Source organism: Drosophila persimilis, unplaced genomic scaffold, assembly GCF_003286085.1.
Source record: "Drosophila persimilis strain 14011-0111.01,24,50 unplaced genomic scaffold, DperRS2 tig00000477-arrow-pilon, whole genome shotgun sequence".
In the NCBI taxonomy this organism is placed as follows: domain Eukaryota; kingdom Metazoa; phylum Arthropoda; class Insecta; order Diptera; family Drosophilidae; genus Drosophila; species Drosophila persimilis.
This window is the reverse complement of record NW_020825313.1, coordinates 4,684,523-4,704,421: the sequence shown is the minus strand read 5'-3', so window position 1 is coordinate 4,704,421 and position 19,899 is coordinate 4,684,523. Positions and strand designations below refer to the sequence as shown.

Here is a 19,899-nt window from a genome sequence, read left to right as displayed (position 1 = left end):
AAGGTCCGATATCACAGGAGTGTGGATACCAAATTTGGTTGCTCTGGCTTTTATAGGTTCTGAGATCCTTGAACTCATATTTGCAATTGGCAAAACCGACCATGAAACCTGTGTGTTAGAGTGAGACAGAGCGAGAAAGAGTGATATTGTTTTCGTGATTCTGGCTGTAATAATTATACGATCTGGTTCAGATTTTGCACTCTAGAAGATATAGTCATCTTCTACGATTCTGCGTTTTTAGTTTTCTCGTATCGTCGAAATTGTGGATGCCACAGATTTTCGCCCTTTGTGGGGGCGGAAGTGGGCGGGGCAAAGTTTTGAAATATTTTTGGAGCAGTGACATATCACAGAAGTCTAGATCCAAAACATCGTTGCTCTAGCTCTTATAGTCTTTGAGCATTAGGCGCTGAAGGGGCGGACAGACGGACAGACGGACGGACGGACAGACAGACAGGGCTCAATCGACTCGGCTATTGATGCTGATCAAGAATATATATACTTTATAGGGTCGGAAACGATTCCTTCTGGACGTTACACACATCCACTTTTACCACAAATCTAATATACCCCAATACTCATTTTGAGTATCGGGTATAAAAACGAGGGGGAACGTTGCTGCGGACACCGCAACTCTACAGTTATACCCGATACTAAGTCAGTATGGCTCTCCTCCGGCAGACGCCGCTAATATTAAACGACACAATAAAGAGTGCGTGCGAGAGAGACAGAAAATCAGTCTGAGCGTGACGTCGGGCGCTACAAAGCCACTGCAAATTGATATGTTCCTTTTGGCTATAAAAATTATCTGATCTCATTCAGATTCAGCAGTTTGATAGATATGATCATTATCTATGATTCTGCGTTTTTAGTTTTTTTGTATCCTCAATATTATGGATGCAACAGATTTTCGTCTTTTGTGTGGGCGGAAGGGGGTGGGGCGAAATTTTGAGATATACCTTTTATAGTGAGATCTAACAGGATTGCGGATACCAAATTTGGTTACTCTAGCCTTAATAGTCTCTGAGATTTGTGGATGCCCCAGATATTCGTCCTTTGCGGCGGCGGAAGGGGGAGTGGCGAAATTTTGACACAAAACGGTCAGGGTCCGATATCACAGGAATGCGGATACCAAATTAGTTTGCCCTAGCTCTTATGGGTTTTGAGATCCATGAACTCAAATTTTGCAATTGGCAAAACCGACCATGAAACCTGTGTGTTAGAGAGAGACATAGCGAGAAAAAATTAAATTGTTTTCGTGATTCTGGTTATATAATTATACGATATAGTTCAGATTTCGCACTCTAGAAAATATAGTTAACCTCTACGATTTTGCGTTTTTAGTTTTCTCGTATCGTCGAAATTGTGGATGCCACAGATTTTCGCCCTTTGTGGGGGCGGAAGTGGGCGGGGCAAAGTTTTGAAATATTTTTGGAGCAGTGACATATCACAGAAGTCTAGATCCAAAACATCGTTGCTCTAGCTCTTATAGTCTTTGAGCATTAGGCGCTGAAGGGGACGGACAGACAGACAGGGCTCAATCGACTCGGCTATTGATGCTGATCAAGAATATATATACTTTATAGGGTCGGAAACGATTCCTTCTGGACGTTACACACATCCACTTTTACCACAAATCTAATATACCCCAATACTCATTTTGAGTATCGGGTATAAAAACGAGGGGGAACGTTGCTGCGGACACCGCAACTCTACAGTTATACCCGATACTAAGTCAGTATGGCTCTCCTCCGGCAGACGCCGCTAATATTAAACGACACAATAAAGAGTGCGTGCGAGAGAGACAGAAAATCAGTCTGAGCGTGACGTCGGGCGCTACAAAGCCACTGCAAATTGATATGTTCCTTTTGGCTATAAAAATTATCTGATCTCATTCAGATTCAGCAGTTTGATAGATATGATCATTATCTATGATTCTGCGTTTTTAGTTTTTTTGTATCCTCAATATTATGGATGCAACAGATTTTCGTCTTTTGTGTGGGCGGAAGGGGGTGGGGCGAAATTTTGAGATATACCTTTTATAGTGAGATCTAACAGGATTGCGGATACCAAATTTGGTTACTCTAGCCTTAATAGTCTCTGAGATTTGTGGATGCCCCAGATATTCGTCCTTTGCGGCGGCGGAAGGGGGAGTGGCGAAATTTTGACACAAAACGGTCAGGGTCCGATATCACAGGAATGCGGATACCAAATTAGTTTGCCCTAGCTCTTATGGGTTCTGAGATCCATGAACTCAAATTTTGCAATTGGCAAAACCGACCATGAAACCTGTGTGTTAGAGAGAGACATAGCGAGAAAAAATTAAATTGTTTTCGTGATTCTGGTTATATAATTATACGATATAGTTCAGATTTCGCACTCTAGAAAATATAGTTAACCTCTACGATTTTGCGTTTTTAGTTTTCTCGTATCGTCAAAATTGTGGATGCCACAGATTTTCGCCCTTTGTGGGGGTGGAAGTGGGCGGGGCACAGTTTTGAAATATTTTTGTAGCAGTGACATATCACAGAAGTCTGGATCCAAAACATCGTTGCTCTAGCTCTTATAGTCTTTGAGCACTAAGCGCTGAAGGGGACGGACAGACAGACATGGCTCAATCGACTCGGCTATTGATGCTGATCAAGAATATATATACTTTATGGGGTCGGAAACGATACCTTCTGGACGTTAAACACATCCACTTTTACCACAAATCTAATATACCCCAATACTCATTTTGAGTATCGGGTATAAATATATTATTAAACTCAAGAGCGGCAACGAAAATGTTCCCAACAAATACAACGCAAGCAAACGGTGGATAAAGCGAAAAAACGAGAAAGAATGCACCGCTGATGCTGCTTGTATGTATGTATGTATGGCTGTAAGTGCTATATACTGCGGCTTGGATTAACGAACCACCCTTTTGGCGACGAGAAAGGTATAATAAAAAGGGAAGGGGAGGGGGGACAGTGATTTCAGTAAACGATAGATTTATGCATAACTGTTGCGTCCAAACAGAGGTTCACATATGTCTGTATGTGTCGATATGTATGTATTTATGTGTATGCAGTTATATTTATTTGCAATTATAAATAAAATGCATGCAATCAAGCTCTACTATGTATCATACATATGTGCCCAGAATTGAAAGCGATGTGCAATGCTTTCAACACAAGACACTTTACAGAAAGATCTCGATGTCTTTTGCTCTGCTTTAAATTTTTTGCACAAATACCTCTGATTCCTCTTTTGGATCTTCTAGTCCAACTGCTAGAAGTATTGCAGTATTGCAGGGCATCCCTCTACGGTAGCAGAAAATATGCACAAAAACTAGGGAGTGGCGCGACCGACGCGATGATATTACGCAAATTCATTTCTGGTTGACACACTTAGATCACGACGCGGGTAACGATTATATTTGCATATACTGAAAATTATTTGTGTCACTGTCACTTTGTTATTGCCTATAAATAATTAAAAAAAAAAAAAAAACTTGGGTGGCTGTAATTTGTTATATATATTGGCGGGACAAAAATAATTTAGTGCGCCCGATCTTCTTCAATTTCAACTTTTCAATTTTTTTTTTATATTATTTTTTTTTTTTTTTAATATATAATTTATAAAATAATAATAATATTACAGTTTGCTGTTACTATATATTTTTAATGAAAAACACATCTGTTTAATCGACCCTTCTAAAGAAAAGTACATTTTCCCAACCCAATATTTTTTAGATATTTTTTATCTTTGACCTAACTTTATCACAAAACAAATGAGTATTTTCTAGTATGTTGATGGTGATGCTGAGTTGTAAATTCGAATTGGCGCCCACAAAATGCGTTCCATTTTCAGAATATGTATATGTAGGTAAGCACATTCCCCGCGCCGTGCTGTAAGTGCTGCTAATAGGCTATTCATAGTCGGGGATGGTCCGTAGGGTTTTTCCGTTCCGAAAATTTCCCAGTTAGTTACCCATCCATTTTGGATGTTCCTGAACCGCACTTTTCTACGCGATAGTTGTTCTTTTTTTTATTATTAAGCGTTGAATCCGTACATTGCATATATCATATCTTAACAACACAGGTAAATAATATTGAGGAGACCAAATCTATTGCTTAATGCAAGAGGACTTATAAAAGATATAATATTATAATATTGGGAGGGAAACTTAGAGTTGACCTATAATGGTGGCAAAACCCAATTTCTTCAATCGCCTCAAAGGACTGGCAGGTAGTAAACGTCTCGCGAGCATACTTAGGCGCCTAATCAGCCTGTCACTGTATCTGTTGATGTGCCTTCAAATCTGCTCCTCCACTGTATGCAGATTTAGATCCCGATGTAGGGTGGAGCCCCGCACGTACCAGGTACAGTTCGTTATTTGCCGCATGGCGCGATTCTACAGGACCTGTATCCGTTTATAGTTAGATTTTGCAGCAATTCCCCAAATCTACACACCGTAGAGCCAGATCGGGGCTACACAGTGTACATAAACTGCTCTTTTGGCTCTCAGTGACATGGTGCTTCTTCCGTTAATCAGCCACCGCAGTTGCTACATTTCAAGTGTGGACCAAAAGTAAGACGCTATTTTGCTTGATCTGGTTGATCCAAAGTTACGCCTTCAATCTTTATGGGTGGGGTGTGGTCTATGAGCGCTTTCAGGGTGAAGCATAGATTGGTGGTCTTCAGTGGATTTTAACTTCCATCTTTTGCACCAAGCTGCCAAGGAGTGGAGGTACTCCTGGAGTCCATCTGCTGCCTCAAAGCGCCACTTGGAGCTGTAAAGCAGTACTATATCGTCCGCGTAAGTAGCAAAAAGAGCCTTACGGAGAACCTCCATATGGTACTCGCTTGGAGAGGGTAGATCTGCAGTATAAATAGAGTAGAGCAGTGGGCCAAGGACGCTGCCCTGTGGAACTCCAGCTCTCATTTGGCGAGGGGCTGAATAGGTGTTCCTGAACCTGACCATAAACTGCCGTCCTTCCAAGTATGATCGTAGGACTCCGTAGTGTGGTGCTGGGAAGAGTTTTTTAATTTTGCTCAGTAGGCTGATATGCCAAACTTTATCGAATGCTTGCTGCATATCAATGAAGACTGCATTGCAGCATTCTAAATCATCATAGGCTCATGTAGGATGTGTCTTGCCAATCTGTGGATTTGCTCCACTGTGCTGTGTCCCTCATGAAAGCCAAACTGGGGATCCGGCAAGATACGGCATTCCTTGATAATACCACCAAGACGATTGGCAAGAAGCCTCTCGCACACCTTAGATAAAGAAGACAATAGACTTATTGGCAGATACGACTCAGGGTCATCCCCCGACTTTCCAGGTTTATGGATCATCAGGATTGCTGCTATCTTCCACTGCTGAGGGAAAAACTGCACCCTTAACATGGCGTTAAAAATGAACACTATGTAGAGTATCGCCCGAGTAGGCAATGCCTTCAGTGTAGAATTTCACACTCTGTTAATGCCAGGAGCCTTCTTCCTCGGTAGGGACTTGATGACTTCAACAATCTCCTTAAAACTGGCTGGTTTAATGGGTGTCCATGGTCCCGCGGAGTTGCCTTTAACGGCACCAATTAAATCCACTCTAGCAGTTAAGCTGTCACAGGTTGCTACCTCTGCTGCTGACCGCTGCAGGTACTGCCACTGGCACTGGCTGGCGCTGTTTTATTCTATAAAGTACATCGGTCATAACCTAGCACAATGTTGCCAAATAAACTTACCGCAGTATGTCCTCCAGCTCTAACCTCTCGACAGCAAAGTGAAGCTTAAAATTATTGCGGCACCTCGTGGTAGTCGAAAAATATGCCCGTTCATTCGTGGCTGAAAATTCACCTTCTATCGATATACATTAAATACTAGATCTAATACTAGCTCGCCTATCGCGGTCAACTATCGACCGTCGACAATGGGTAAGGCCATTTGTAGAGGTGCTTGCAGACTGTTGTCGGTTGTCTCTTAAGAGACTTAGTGGTCTTCCAAAGCGAATATCCAGCATCCACGGTGTAATCCATGGAAGCAAGCTTTTGTTCAAAGAGATCTTCGAAGTCTCCTGTTTTGTGATAAATGCTCTCTGGCCTCTCTTGTAATGGATGCGAAGGCGTTTCGGCAGCTGCAGCCATGTATATACTCTCTGTGATGTTTTCTACAGCCATCTTGATATCTTCGTCAAAGTTAGGTTGACGTTCAGTTGAATCGACCTTTCCAAATGTTGCCTAAAGGCGAGCAGATCAGTGTGCCTGGCTAGACCAGGGCTTGGATTTTCTATAATGGCATCTGCCTCAATTTTGATGACTAGGGCCAGATGATCGGAGTCCAGATCCCAGCTCTGACTTATTGTTGTTCGATAATCCGGAATAGCATGAATACCACTGCGAAGTCTATGCAGGACGGCGTGTGATTGAGTACATACGGGTACCTGGTTGGTGATCTAGTTGCAAGGATCTCAGCGCCAGAGATGGCTTCCGCTAGCTCTCGCCCCTAGGGGAATTATAAATGTCTCCCCACAGCCAATATCGGGCATTCCAGTCACCACCAAACAAATACCTTTGCCCGCAAGTACGGAGTGCATCGATGTAATGTATTTCCTCAATCCTGACTCTGGGTGGGCTGTAAATGGCGCAGAACTCCTATCGCCCAGTTCTGTGGCTACTTTTACTGCTGACATTTGCATGCTGCGTGTCTCAATGACAGTTTGAGGAAAATGGCGAGGCGAGGTCCTCACTAAAACCGCCACTCCACCAACGCTATTATTATTATGCCGCGATGGCTTGAACGCTGGATAGAAGGCGCAGCCATGTATTTTTACAGCTACCCCTCTTTTGATTCTGATCTCCGTCAAAAGAAGAATGTCAACGCTGATGTTGTGCGCGAAGAGCGCCACTTCTTTTGCTTTCCCTGAAATGCCGTTAGAATTAGTCTGAAACGTTGTTCTGGGACTGAAGATTAGATCCAGCCCATTGCTTAATCGTGTCGGCCAATTCAAAAATATTTTTTTAAGTTTTTCAAGGCGTTGATTGGCTTGAATGTTGAGCTGCTGCTGTTCTTGCTGCTGTTGCTGTAGCCACATGAGAAACTGCTGCTGCTGCTGTTGGAGCTGTTGTTGCCATTGCTGAAACTGTGCGTGCTGGTGTTGCAGCAGTGCCTGAACTTCATATGAATTCTGTTGCTGATTATTCAATCCTTGTTGCTGAGATATCTGATGACCTTGCAGACTATGAAAACGACGCTGTGCAGGTGCATCATTGCAAGGTATTGCACTTGAATTACCTTTTTCTGCGGTTGCATAGGGGGCTCCAGTATTATTTCTAGTTCCTACCAAATGTTGGTGCTGAACAATATGGCTGGTGTTGCTGTATTGTTGGTCTATTAGCCCCCCTTTGTGACTAGAGTGCAAGCTAGGAACCTATGCCGCTCTCCAGGAAGTTTTGTAGAGTAAGCATGTGCACTTGATGATTTAACAGGACATGACCCGTCCTGTTTGTGTTAATTGCCTACTTTGCGGAACCCATTGATCGGCGTAGAAATTCCTGGTACCATTGGCATCCTTTGTAACTGGCCATATGGCTTCCAGAGCAGTGAATGCAAGTTGGCTGTGCGTCTAGGGAACGTGTGCATTGTGAGGTTTAGTAATTTTCACCACATATGGCACAATCGGGATGTCGGCGGCAGTATTTAGCTGTATGGCCGAAATTTTGGCATCGACGGCATTGTGCAATGTCTGTTTCGCATCTTTTCAATCATTATTGTTTGGCGGCAAAGGGTCTTGACTTGATAAATGTCGTTAATTCTTGCACAAGGATTAATATTAACGAAAAAAAATTAAGTTTTTCGCCATTGTTAATCCTTGAGCTTGGATTATGGATGTGAAGGACCTCGAAACCCAACATTTTAAAATGGGCGGTAATTTCATTGTTTAGGGTGCTATGATGTAGGTCTCGTACAACAATTCGATGAGGTTTTGCAGTCTGCATTTGGTGTGTGTGAAATTTTATTCCTATGGCATCCAAACAATTCATAATTGCTCTATAGGTATCACTGTCTTTGGGGAGGACAGTTTTCCCTTTGGTCAGTGTTCGGAGCAGCAGCCGTTAATAGCTTTTAAGTCACGTCGCTGTTTCTGTTATCGCGCTCAGCCTATGTACGCTATCAGTGCATACACGCTCACACCTACATATGTAGAGTTATTACTTAGTATAAGCCATTGCTTCGACCCTTCCTTCTCAATAATCGGTCTTTCCTATTCGGGGCAGTCGGTCTGCAGTACTCTTTGTCGCCCAAAACGTATAACAGCTAAATCTAAGTCCACGGCCACGGCCTTGAACAAAAAAAGACACACAAACAATACCAACAATAAACGTCGAATTGTAGCCTTAAAAACGGATCAATTATTTTCTTGTACATTTTGAAGTCAGAGTTGCCAAAAAGTTCGGCAGTGTTAGTAGTATTTCAAGTAGTTCGTTAAATTAAAATTCGAAGGTTTAACGTTACATTTGTCGAAAAGTAGCGAGCCAAAGATCGTTGTGGTCGACCGTGGCAGTTCTAGCGACCCGCTAATCGTTTTCGCTTCTCTTTCGCCGTCTGTTTCGTTGCTGCGCAGCGCACTGTCAAGACCGGTGTGGTTTAAGTGTGGTCCGTTAGCTTTCTTCGCCTCCTCTTTCGTCGTTTGCTTCAGCCAGCTCTCGTGACCGGCTGCGCATATCTCTCTCGAATTTGAACTTGAAACAGTGCAAAACGTCTCGTTCGTTCTCTTGTGCATTACTGTTGGTTCTTTTCCGGTCGTCGTTTCGTTGCTTTGCCGGCGCATACATTTTGGACATACATCGACTCACACACTCCGTGTCAACAATCTATAGCCAAAACCATGGGCAAAAGGAAAAATAATAGAAGGAGTGGATAGTTGGCTATGGGCAATGAGATTGATACTGTGACAGTTGGCGATGCTTCATCTAGTGAAAGGTTTAGTGCGGACGCAACCACCACCCTATTTCAATTTTTGCGAGATCTAAAATGGTTATTTATTTGGCACTTTTTCCCTTCACGTGCTTTACTATAAAAACAGTTGGTTTGCACAGCTGATTTTGCGAATGTGGCGCTATCTATGGAAATTTTGGTACGAAGATTTAATGGTCGATCTTATTCTAATGCAGAGCGATCAAAACCAGGTTTCAGTTTTGACTTTGAAAAATTAGGTTTTGGCCAAAAAAAGTGGTCGTTCGAACCATAGTGCAAAGGTGGTAGTTACCGACAACGGGGTTCAACGGACAACAGTTCACCAGCCGAGTTTTCAAGAGATTTATGGAGCACCTGGTATCCCGGCACCAGTTCAGGGCCTCGTACACACCCCAGGATAGTCCAACCGAGAGGAATATCCGAACGGTGAAAGGGGACCACAGGTGTTGGGACGAGAGATGGCCGGAGCTAATGCTGGCTGTAAGTTCGGGAGTGGCGGAGTCAACGGGATATTCGCCAGCGTTCGTTGTGCAAGGGAGAGAGCCTCGATTGCCGAAGGCATTGTATGACGCAGAGACGATAGGCCCCGGACAGCCAGAAACGGAAGAGGCACGGCTGTGGGAGGAGGCTCCACGCGCCAGCAACAAACGGGACCCGAGGCAAAGAGAACGATCAGCGGAGTCGGAGAACGCAGCGGCAGCACCCACAGACGGGGCGGTTCCCGAAGACGCGCCTAAAAAAAATGGCCAGACCGAGAGGCCACAGCTAGGCCGGCAGACATCGTGCCCAGGCGAGCGGGCGGAGGCGCGCCGGCCGGAGCGTAAGGCGTCATGGCCCCGCCGTGGCAGCACATCAAACGTGGTCATCAAGAGTGGTCGGCCGTCGTCACGCGCTCTCTCGCGCGGATGAGACCCACGACGAGGAGGGTGAAGCGTCTGGTCAACGACGGGGGCGTCCGATACCCGAGGGCCATAAGAAGGCAACCGAATGCACCGGAACGAAGTGAAAAAAAAAACTTACCCGAGCACCTTGAGGAATTCGCGAGGCGGAAGTATAGTACGCACGCGGGAAGCGCAGTATCGAGTAAAACACAGAAGCGACTCTACCATTTATCGAGCAGATCGCAAAAGCAACCCTAAGGCGTATCGAGTAAGTCAGAATAGCGACCCTACCCGTTGTCGAGCGGATCGCGGGAGCAACCCAGATGATCGCACACAGTGTGGAGATACGGCAACACCGTACTGGGTGAGGCTGAGAGAGAGCGCCAGGGTGTACCCGGTTCGTGAATAAAGCGCGCGCACGCCATCGACTTTTGAAATGTCCCAATACGGGTCACGGAAAATCGGGCTTTTCTGCTAATGTAAGAAAGGGGGAAGTGTGAGGAAATGTATTCCTACACACAGGGGGCGGTACAGGGTTAAGGGCTAGAGTATATCCGGGAATATCCGGATGCGGCGAATTCCCGAGGGGAGCTCTCCCGGAGAACCAAGACGAGAGGAGAGGACCTTCGGGGAGAGAGCCGCGGAACGACGGGATCGGGCCGGCAGTGGTCCAGAGCATGACCAAATATGGTCATGAGATCAGGCCACCAGCCAGGTCCCGTTATGAAGCGAGTAGCGAAGGAAACGCCGATGGAAAAATACGGGCACTGCATGGCTGAAAGTGCCGTTGGAGCCAGGCGGCGTCAGCTACGCCGACGTAGAAGCGAGCCTATAAGAGGAAGGCCGCGACGATGAGTGAGGACAGCCAGCCAGAGAGGAGACATCAAGAGCGAAGTGAAAAGTGAGCAACAAGTAGTGAAACCCAGCAGGAGTTGAGGATTGAGAGGCGGACTCGAGCCCACAGCCAAGAGCCAAAGTCCCCAATTCCTTGAACCAACGGTGCAACGCTTGTAGCGCATCCCATAGGAGGCAAACTGTGATCGGGTCGAAAAGCCTAGTTGAGTCGAGTAAGAGCGAACGCGTCAGGCGCCGACTGAGTGGTGGATTTGAGGCTACTTGCCAAGAATCAGTAGCCCCAGTCGTTAGAGCCGGCGGAGCCACGCTGGGAGACGCCTTGGGGGGTCCAGAATAGGTCGCGCTCACAAAGACTGGAGAGGAGGAGAACCCAACTACCGAATCAGCCCAGGAGGCGTAAGATAGCTCTAAGATACCAATAAAATAATCCGTGCGTTCTTATTTGTCGACCGGACAACTTTATAAATTTGTTGCGGCGAACCCACCGACCGCTGAGCCAGCCTAGCTGAATCAGGCGGAACAAAGAGGTTCGTTCAACATAAAATCGAAGTCCACGGCCACCGCCTCTAACAACAACACATAAGCAATATCGAAAAAAAAGGCAAGCTGTAACCTTAACAACGGAGCAATTTTTAACTTGTAAATGTGGAGCCGAAAAAGTTCGGAAGCTTCCATCATTTTGGTGACCTTGACGTGATTGCCGTGGACTTGTCGTGTGTTAATGGTGTTTCGTACAGTTCGTTAAATTAAATTCGAAGGTTTAACGTGCTGAAAAGTAGCGAACCAAAGATCGTTGTGGCCGCCCGTCTGTCTTTCGCCGTCTGCTTCTGCCTGCGCAGCGCACTGTCTAGAACGGCTGCAGAGAGTTCTAAGCGTGGTCCGTTAGTTTTTTTCGCCTCCTCTGTCGTCGTTTGCTTCAGCCAGCTCTCGAGACCGGCTGCACATATATATCTCTCTCTCGAATTCGAACTCGAAACAGTGCAAAACATTTCGATCGTTCGCTTTTGCATAACTGTTGGTTCTTTTTCGGTCGGAAATTTGTTGGAATCATTGACGTAGCTGAAATCCAATTTTATTATGGCACACACCAGTTTGGAGGAAGTGGATTTTAAATCTATGTCCAGTGAAATAGCAGGAAAATTTGACTTGTCCATCCTATCATTGAGGACCATTATACAGCGTGAGTTGGGCAATCGTTCGTTTCATTGCTTTGCCGGCGCATACATTTTGGACATACACTAATAAAATGTGCCGCAAAAGTGAACGAAAAAAATTTAGAACTCCTCTGAACACTCGCGTTGTATCAGTTTTATTCAACTGTGATCGACTCACACACTCCGCGTCAACAAAATAAAGCCAAAACCATGGACAAAAGCAAAATAATAGAAGGAGTGCATCGTTGGCTATGGGCAATGATAGCGATACAGTGACAGTTGGCGATGCTCTACCTTGTGAAAGGGCTAGTCCGAACGCAGTCCACCCAATTCCCTGCATCGCGGATTTCCTTCATGAGGCTGAAGGCTAGAGCCAGTTTCGACAGGCTAGAGTCCATACGCACAGATATGGATCGTGAAAAACTGCTCCAAATGGATAAGTATGATTTGCGAGGATTGTTGGAATCATTGGCGGAGCTGAAATCTAATTTTATTGTGGCACACTCCAGTTTGGAGGAAGTGGATTTTGAGTCTATGTCCAGTGAACTACCAGGAAAATTTGACTCGTCCTATCATTGAGGACCATTCTACAGCGTGAGTTGGGCAATCGGTTGAAGCCCACGCGTTGTTCCACGCTTCAAATGAACCCAAGTGAATCCAACCCAATGATTATGTACATGGTCAATCGATCGCGATAGCCAAAGCTGCAGCTGCCCAAGTTCAGCGGAGACTATACAGAGTGGACAAGCTTCTATTCCATGTTCACAGCTGTTATTGATAGTGAAGCTGAGCTGACTTCTATTGAGAAGTCCTGCGGTCTGTTAAAGTGGTTCTGTTTGAGCGGAGCGGCATTGGACACCATTAGTTCGTTGGAGATGAGCGAGGCTATTTACAATACCGCATTAGATATTCTCAAAAATCGATTTGCTAATAAACGTCTCATTCTACAGGCACACATTAGATAAATATTTGGGCTGGTGCGTGGCGACTCATCTGTTGTTTCGCTGCGGGCATTTACGGACGCCGCCACCTCACATCTTCGCGCGTTGGAAGCGCTGGCAACTAAGGAGTCCACGCACTCTGGAAGAATTTGGACAGGCAGACTCAAGGTAAATGGGAAGCAGCGTCGTCGAATCACGATCTTCAATCCTGGGAGAAATTATCTGCCTTTCTGGAACAAAGATGTCGTACCCTTGAAGGCATTCACCACTCCATGCAAGGGCAAGTTTGTCAGGTTGGCAAGTCAGGGAAAACCGTGAGTACGCATTATCGAAAATCGTTTTTAGCATCGTGCGCTCCTGTTTCTTGTGTTTTTTGTGAGGGCACGAACCATTTGATTGCCAATTGTCAACGGTTCAAAACTCTATCGCCGAATGATCGTCACAAGGGAGCAAAGAGGCTCTTGTTCTGCGTCAATTGCCTGCGAAAGGGTCATCACGTGAAAGATTGTTAATTAGGTCCCTGCCGTACTTGCCAATCGAAGCACCACACTATTCTGCATTTCCTTCGTCCAACAGAGCCCTTCCATACTGTTTCTTCAATTCAGCCACAGCCAAATCATACCGCCATGGTTGCATTGTCGCCCTCCTCGACGCAAGCTCATATATCCCAGCGTTCGTTAGACCCTGTCCTATTAGCCACCGTCGTCGTTCTCGTAAAAAACAGCGCTGGAACTTTCATGTCATGTCGCGCTTTTTTGGACTCGGGCTCGCAATTGCATTTTGTAACTACTCGTCTAGCTTCAACTGCGAAAAACCAATCTTTGAGCCAATCACTAGGGCAACCAACCATCATACTCGCTTACCCTCAGGGGAATACTCTGTTTGCTTGCCTATAAAGCGACGTTTAGAGTACTTGGGAGATTCCTATTTGCTAGCAAAGCGGCGCTTACAAAACTTGGAAAAATATTCGGCATTCATGAAGGAGTACCTGTCCCTCGATCATATATCTCTGGTGCCCAAGGAAGATAGGCTCAAGTGCAAATATTTGCACATCATTGCGTCATCAAAAAGGACAGCTCCACAGCAAAGCTGACGGTTGTATTCGACGGCTCTGCAGCTATCACATCTGGTCTTTCGTTAAATGATCTGCTTATGTCTGGGCCCACCATTCAAGCCAAGCTATTTCACACACTCATCCGTTTTCGCACACTTTCGTTTAAGCATATAAATACATTTGCAGTCATGATGCGCATCTTTGGTTACGTTCAGAAGTTCATCAGTAGGACGAAGTCACCGGATCTCTCATCTGAGAACCTTCGCAATGGATCGCACTTGTTATGTCGCATCGTTCAACGAGCCCACCTGTACCCTGAGTACCTTGCTCTGCGGAAAGGGAACTATGTAGAGGCTTCCAGCTGAATCATCTCGCTATCTCCGTTCATAGATGACTTTGGTCTTATACGTGTTGGTGGCCGCCTGCGGCACTCAACTCTCGGCTTCGATGCACGCCATCCAATCATTTTATCCAAGGATTTATCCATTGACGTTCGCCATCATTACGCACTTTTATCGAAATCATCACCATCACCTGCATTCAGCGTCACTACTATAAGCCATATGGGCGCAGTCGAGCACCGATGAAATGTTACATCTGCGCGTTCATCTGTTTTGCAACAAAGGCCGTCTGGTTGGAATTGGTGAAGGACCTAACCACTGCTGCTTTTTTGAGCGCCCTCAAACGCTTCGTTGCCACGCGCGGTATTCCCAGATGCATTTGATCGGAAAATGCCACCAATTTTGTGGGCGCAAGGAACGAGTTAGAGGACCTTCGGCGGCTATTTAAGAGCGTTAACCTTCGTGCTGAAGTTCATTTTCATTGCATCATCAACGGCTTCGACTGGAGATTCATACCGCCTCGCTCGCCGCATTTCGGAAGCTTGTGGGAGGCAGCGGTGAAGACGGCCAAGCAGCATTTCTATCGCGCCTTGGGATCGTCACTTTTCGGATTCGACGATCTGCGGACATTGGTTTGCCAGGCTGTAATGAATTCTCGTCCTCTTATCTCGATTTCAGAAAACCCTGCAGATCTTGGCGTCCTTACACCCGGACATTTTTTAATTGGTCGTCCGCTGATGAAGTTTTCTGAGCCAGACGTTACGGGTCTCAACTTAAATCGACGAAGTTATCGCTGATGGCGCTGTGAGAGTTGCCATCCTGCAGACCCCCTCTGGAACCACTCGTCGAGCCGTCAACAAGCTGTGCGTCCTTCCAGTTGAGGATCCTGTTAAAAGTCCTGGTCTTTCAACGGGGGGGAGTATGTTCGGAGCACCAGCCGTTAATAGCTCTTAAGTCACGTCTCTCCTAAGTTTTCTGTTATCGTGCTCAGCCTATGCACGCTCTCAGTACATGCACGCACAGACCTACATATATAAAGTTATTACTTATTATAAGCCATTGCTTCGACCCTTCCTTCTCACTAGTCGGTGGTTCCTATTCCAGGCAGTCGCTCTGCAGCACTCTTTGTCGCCCAAAACGCCGAACACCTAAATCTAAGTCCACGCCCACGGCCTTGAACAAAAAAAGACACACAAACAATACCAACAATAAACGTCGAATTGTAGCCTTAAAAACGGAGCAATTATTTTCTTGTACATTTTGGAGTCAGAGTTGCCGAAAAAGCTCGGCAGCTTCCAACAGTTAGCTTTGACGACAACGTTATTCAAATTTGCAACTTCCCTTATGAGATCATATGGGTCATATATGTCGCTAATATTGACAACTATTTGCGGTGGTTTTTGAGGGCCCTTTAGCTGATTACCAGAGTTCGTTGATTCTCCTTGCAGAAATTGGTCTGTATTATCTGCTTCATAAAGGTGTTCATCCATTTGGTCATTTTCAGCGTCTGCATCTACATTCATCCGAACTTCCTCATCCTTACTATCACTTGGGATGTCCGTGTCAAGAATGGAAAATCTGTTGTTCGGGTTTGCCTTTGTGCTTGCTGTGGGGAGGCGAGTGCAGGTCCCGGCCGCCGCTCCCTCGTTTCGGCTTGTAAAAATAATGAATGGTATTCACTGCGAAAACCTAACCGTTTGTGACAAAATGAACAATAAAAGGGCGGCTTCCTTTGTAATGTCTCTCACTGCTTCCATGGGAATCGCCTTATAGGCTCCGTACACTGAGCACATCCCCTGAGAACGGTAGAGTTTTACGACAGATGTGAAGCCCCGATTAACACTGGCACTATACAACATATAGCATCTGTCAACAAGCAACTGATGAGTATTAAATTTCAATGTTTTGGTCTGAATTGTGAAATGTTCACTATTTTGAATTAGTAAATTGGCTGAAATTATTGATTAAAATAAAACAATCCTATTTATTAAACTTACTACTAGCAATGTCTGCTCCCTACATTATCTATTGTTTCGGGTGTATTTTTGTTATACCCGATACTCAAAATGAGTATTGGGGTATATTAGATTTGTGGTAAAAGTGGATGTGTGTAACGTCCAGAAGGAATCGTTTCCGACCCTATAAAGTATATATATTCTTAATCAGCATCAATAGCCGAGTCGATTGAGCCCTGTCTGTCTGTCAGTCCGTCCGTCTGTCAGTCTGTCCGTCCCCTTCAGCGCCTAGTTCTCAAAGACTATAAGAGCTAGAGCAACAATGTTTTGGATCCAGGCTTCTGTGATATGTGACACCATTTGCTCCACCAAATTTTGGCCGGAGCATTTGGTGGTGAAGGAGTTTAAGGCTAAGAAGAAGAATAGGCCCCCCATATCCCTTCCAAATCTTTCCAGTGTGCCACCCTCAACTTCCTCTTCCTCAACTTCCCGTCTTGCTTCCACCTTTCCAAAAAACTAACTTCTCTTTTAGTAACCTCTCAGAATGTAAGAGCTTGCGTAGTAAGCTCAGCATTCTTTTCCGGGATAGTGTTGCATTTGGGAAGCGTTATTGTGTTTACTGAAACCTGGTTAAAGCCGGACATTCTTAGCTCCGAGGTTTTGGCAGGTCGGTACACAACTTTTAGAAAGGACCGTTCGTCTCGACGTGCAGGAGGGGTTCTAATTGCAGTGGACTCTTACTTCACGTCAGAACACTTCACAGTCCAAGTTCAACAGGAACTGGAATTCCTGTGTGTAAAACTGATTTTCCCCGCTTTCGCTATATTCATTACTTGCTCGTATATCCCACCTTCTTCGGATATTTCAATTTATGAGCAGAACTTGTCCGCTTTAACCGCTGTTTCTTCCTCGCTATCTGATAAAGATCGTATGATAGTTCTTGGTGACTTCAACTTGCCAGTAACTGTTTGGTCTTCGGTAAACGAGTCTAGTATCCTAGTGCCCATGTCACGACATGACTTTGTTGACGGCTTGCTTGACCTGTCCCTGTCTCAAGTCAATCATGTGAAAAATTCCTTGGGTCGATTGCTTGATCTATGCTTTGTATCGGATCCGACCATAGTGTTGTTAACCCGAGCCCTTCCGCTCACTATACCTGAAGACGCCTACCACCCTACTTTCGAGGTGACGCTAGATCAAAACAAAAAAAAAAAAGTGACAAATGCCTAAAACGTAAGAATTTACACCATATTTGAGGAAATATGAGTGCCTACAATCGGAAGATGTTGAAAAAGAAGGACCCCAACTTGGGGGCATCGTCCGATGCCGAGATGGACGAGTCCGGCTACATGTCCTTTCGAGTGCAGCACAACTCAACCGCGGAGGCGCCATTTTTGTTGGAGCGCGAGTGCGAAAGCGAGAATAGTCGCAACAACAATGCAACAAATTCAACTCTCCACAGAGGCTTTGCCTCGTCGCTGTACCAAACGCCCAGTAGCCATTCGAGAGATCAACTCTGGACCAAGAACTACCCGCTGACGGTTCCCGCCAGCAACAGCTTCAATAGCTTCGACGAGCCCTATGGGACGCCGAACCTGCAGGAAGTTCAGAGCATTCCAAAGCGCCGTAAGAAGCACTTTCTGGCCCCGCACAGCAGCCCAAAGAAGTCAAAGAAGCTACTGTTTCCACAACCGAACGAGCCACTGAACAGGAGACGCTACTTCGATGGTTTGGAACATTGCGACATCTTCAGTATGCTGAGCCAAACCCAGCCGGCCCTGGAGTGCATATTGAGGCATGTGAATGCCCAAACGCTGGACGTAATGACCAAAGTATCGAAAAGCTGGGAGCAGACTGTCTACAAAAGCCAGCGGTCCGTGGAGCGTCTGCACAATCATCGCCTCAAGATGAGCCTCACCAAAGAGAATCCGTATCTGCCCAAGAGGAGACACAATGTGTTCAAAACCAACTCAACAGTGCCATTACAAACTTCGAATAGTATCAACAACGCCAACAACACCTCATCCCTCTTCGATACAGCCCACAACAGTCTTCAACTGATGGAGGCAGACGCCGGCCGGGTATTGAAGGAGCAAACCCAACGAATCAAGTGTCCCCGCTGCGGCAAGAGCAGCCGTGTCTTCGTCAGCGAGGCTTCGCGGGACCGAAGCGAGGGAAGCCTGCTGCTGTCGCAAACACTGCCACCGATTAAAAATTCATTTGCCATCAGCGCGAGGCCACCCATGTCACGCTTCCTGTCGCTGGATCTCGACGAGATCAAGGTCTCGCAGCCGACCTACAATTTTGCCGAATGTACCAGTGTCATCTGCAAGTTCCGCTTCTGCATCAACTGCCTGTGCAAGTCTCATCCGGGCAAGCGATGCCTGGTCACCGAGCTGGGAACACCCTCGAAGTTAATGATGCCCAGCGAAAGGCTGACGCCACCGCAGCGCAACCAGAGGCAAGACTACAAGCTCAAGAAGAAAAACTCACTGAAGCGCTTGTGCTTTTAATTCCATAGTTTTAATTAATTGTAGTTTGTAGTATCTTGAAAACGTTTGCCTAAGTTCTTTTTACGTTTTTACGTTTAGTATTCGAGTGAGTTCGTATTATGTTTACTTTACTTTGCGTTTAGTTCAGTTTTTACCTGTTTGTCATCCATCACCCATGCATAACGAAATTCCCATTAAGACTTACATTTTTAAACTGTTCTCGCTTCAAGACTCCTGAACAATCTGTACCTCTGTGAGATTAAGCACACATACAAAAGTATTTTTTACATTTTCAAATATAAGAACTATATAGGACCAACTGTATTGGATCGGTCGAGTAGACTACCTGAACGTGTCCGCTGCTTTCGTAAAGCCGAGTTTGCGAAGCTTAATAACCTAATTAGGGATTTTGATTGGTCCGCTTTGTACTTGTGCACTTATGTCACAAAAGGCACAAACATTTTTTACAATGCTCTTGGCACATATTTTGATTCTTGTGTCCCGCTTTCTTATCCGATTAGATCTGGAAAACCCCCTTGGTTTACCAAAGAGTTATCCAGTCTAAAAAACATAAATCAAGACTTTATAAAAAATTTCAAGAAGTGGGCTCTCCTACTTCTCACTCTCGTTATGTAATAGCTCGGTCAAACTTTTCAGTTCTTAATGCTCAATGCTATAAGAACTACCTATCTCGTTGCAGGATACGTTTTTCTCAGGACCCTAAACAGTTTTACTGCTTTGTAAACAGTAAGCGTAGAACGTCCGCACACCCATCCTCGCTATCATTTTGTAATACGTCGGCAAATAATGATCAGGCAATTGCCGATCTTTTTGCCCAGTTTTTCCAAACCACCTATTCTGAGGAACGCTACTCTGGTCAACCGTACCCATACAGATTACCGAGGTCGAACGGCATTTTCAGTCCCTTGTTAAATGAATGTTCCCTACTTCATGATCTTCGACTAGTTAAGCCGGTGTTTTCACCTGGTCCAGACGGGGTTCCAGGTTGTGTACTCAGGTACTGCGCCGAGGCTCTGTGTGGCTCTTCTTGCTTCTCCCGATCTGGGAGAAATCGTTAATAATTCCTCTCCATAAAAAAGGTAGCAAGTCTGATGCAAAAAATTAAAGAGGTATAGCAAAGTTATCCGCTATTCCTAAAATGTTTAAGAAGGTTTTAACTCCGCACTTGCAACATCTCTGCAAGTCACTTATATCTCCAGCTCAGCATGGATTTATAAGGCGGCGATCAACCACCAAGAACTTGTTAGAGT

At 45.4% G+C, this 19,899-nt stretch overlaps 1 protein-coding gene across 1 annotated transcript; it reads left to right on the top strand.

Moving 5' to 3' along the window:
- The first annotated feature begins 17,364 nt into the window (after nt 1-17,364).
- LOC6593728 lies at nt 17,365-18,649 on the top strand. Its single transcript, XM_002019070.2, has one exon. It carries the CDS (start codon nt 17,399-17,401, stop codon nt 18,647-18,649), a length of 1,251 nt encoding a protein of 416 aa, XP_002019106.2. The 5' UTR covers nt 17,365-17,398.
- The last annotated feature ends 1,250 nt before the right edge of the window (nt 18,650-19,899 follow it).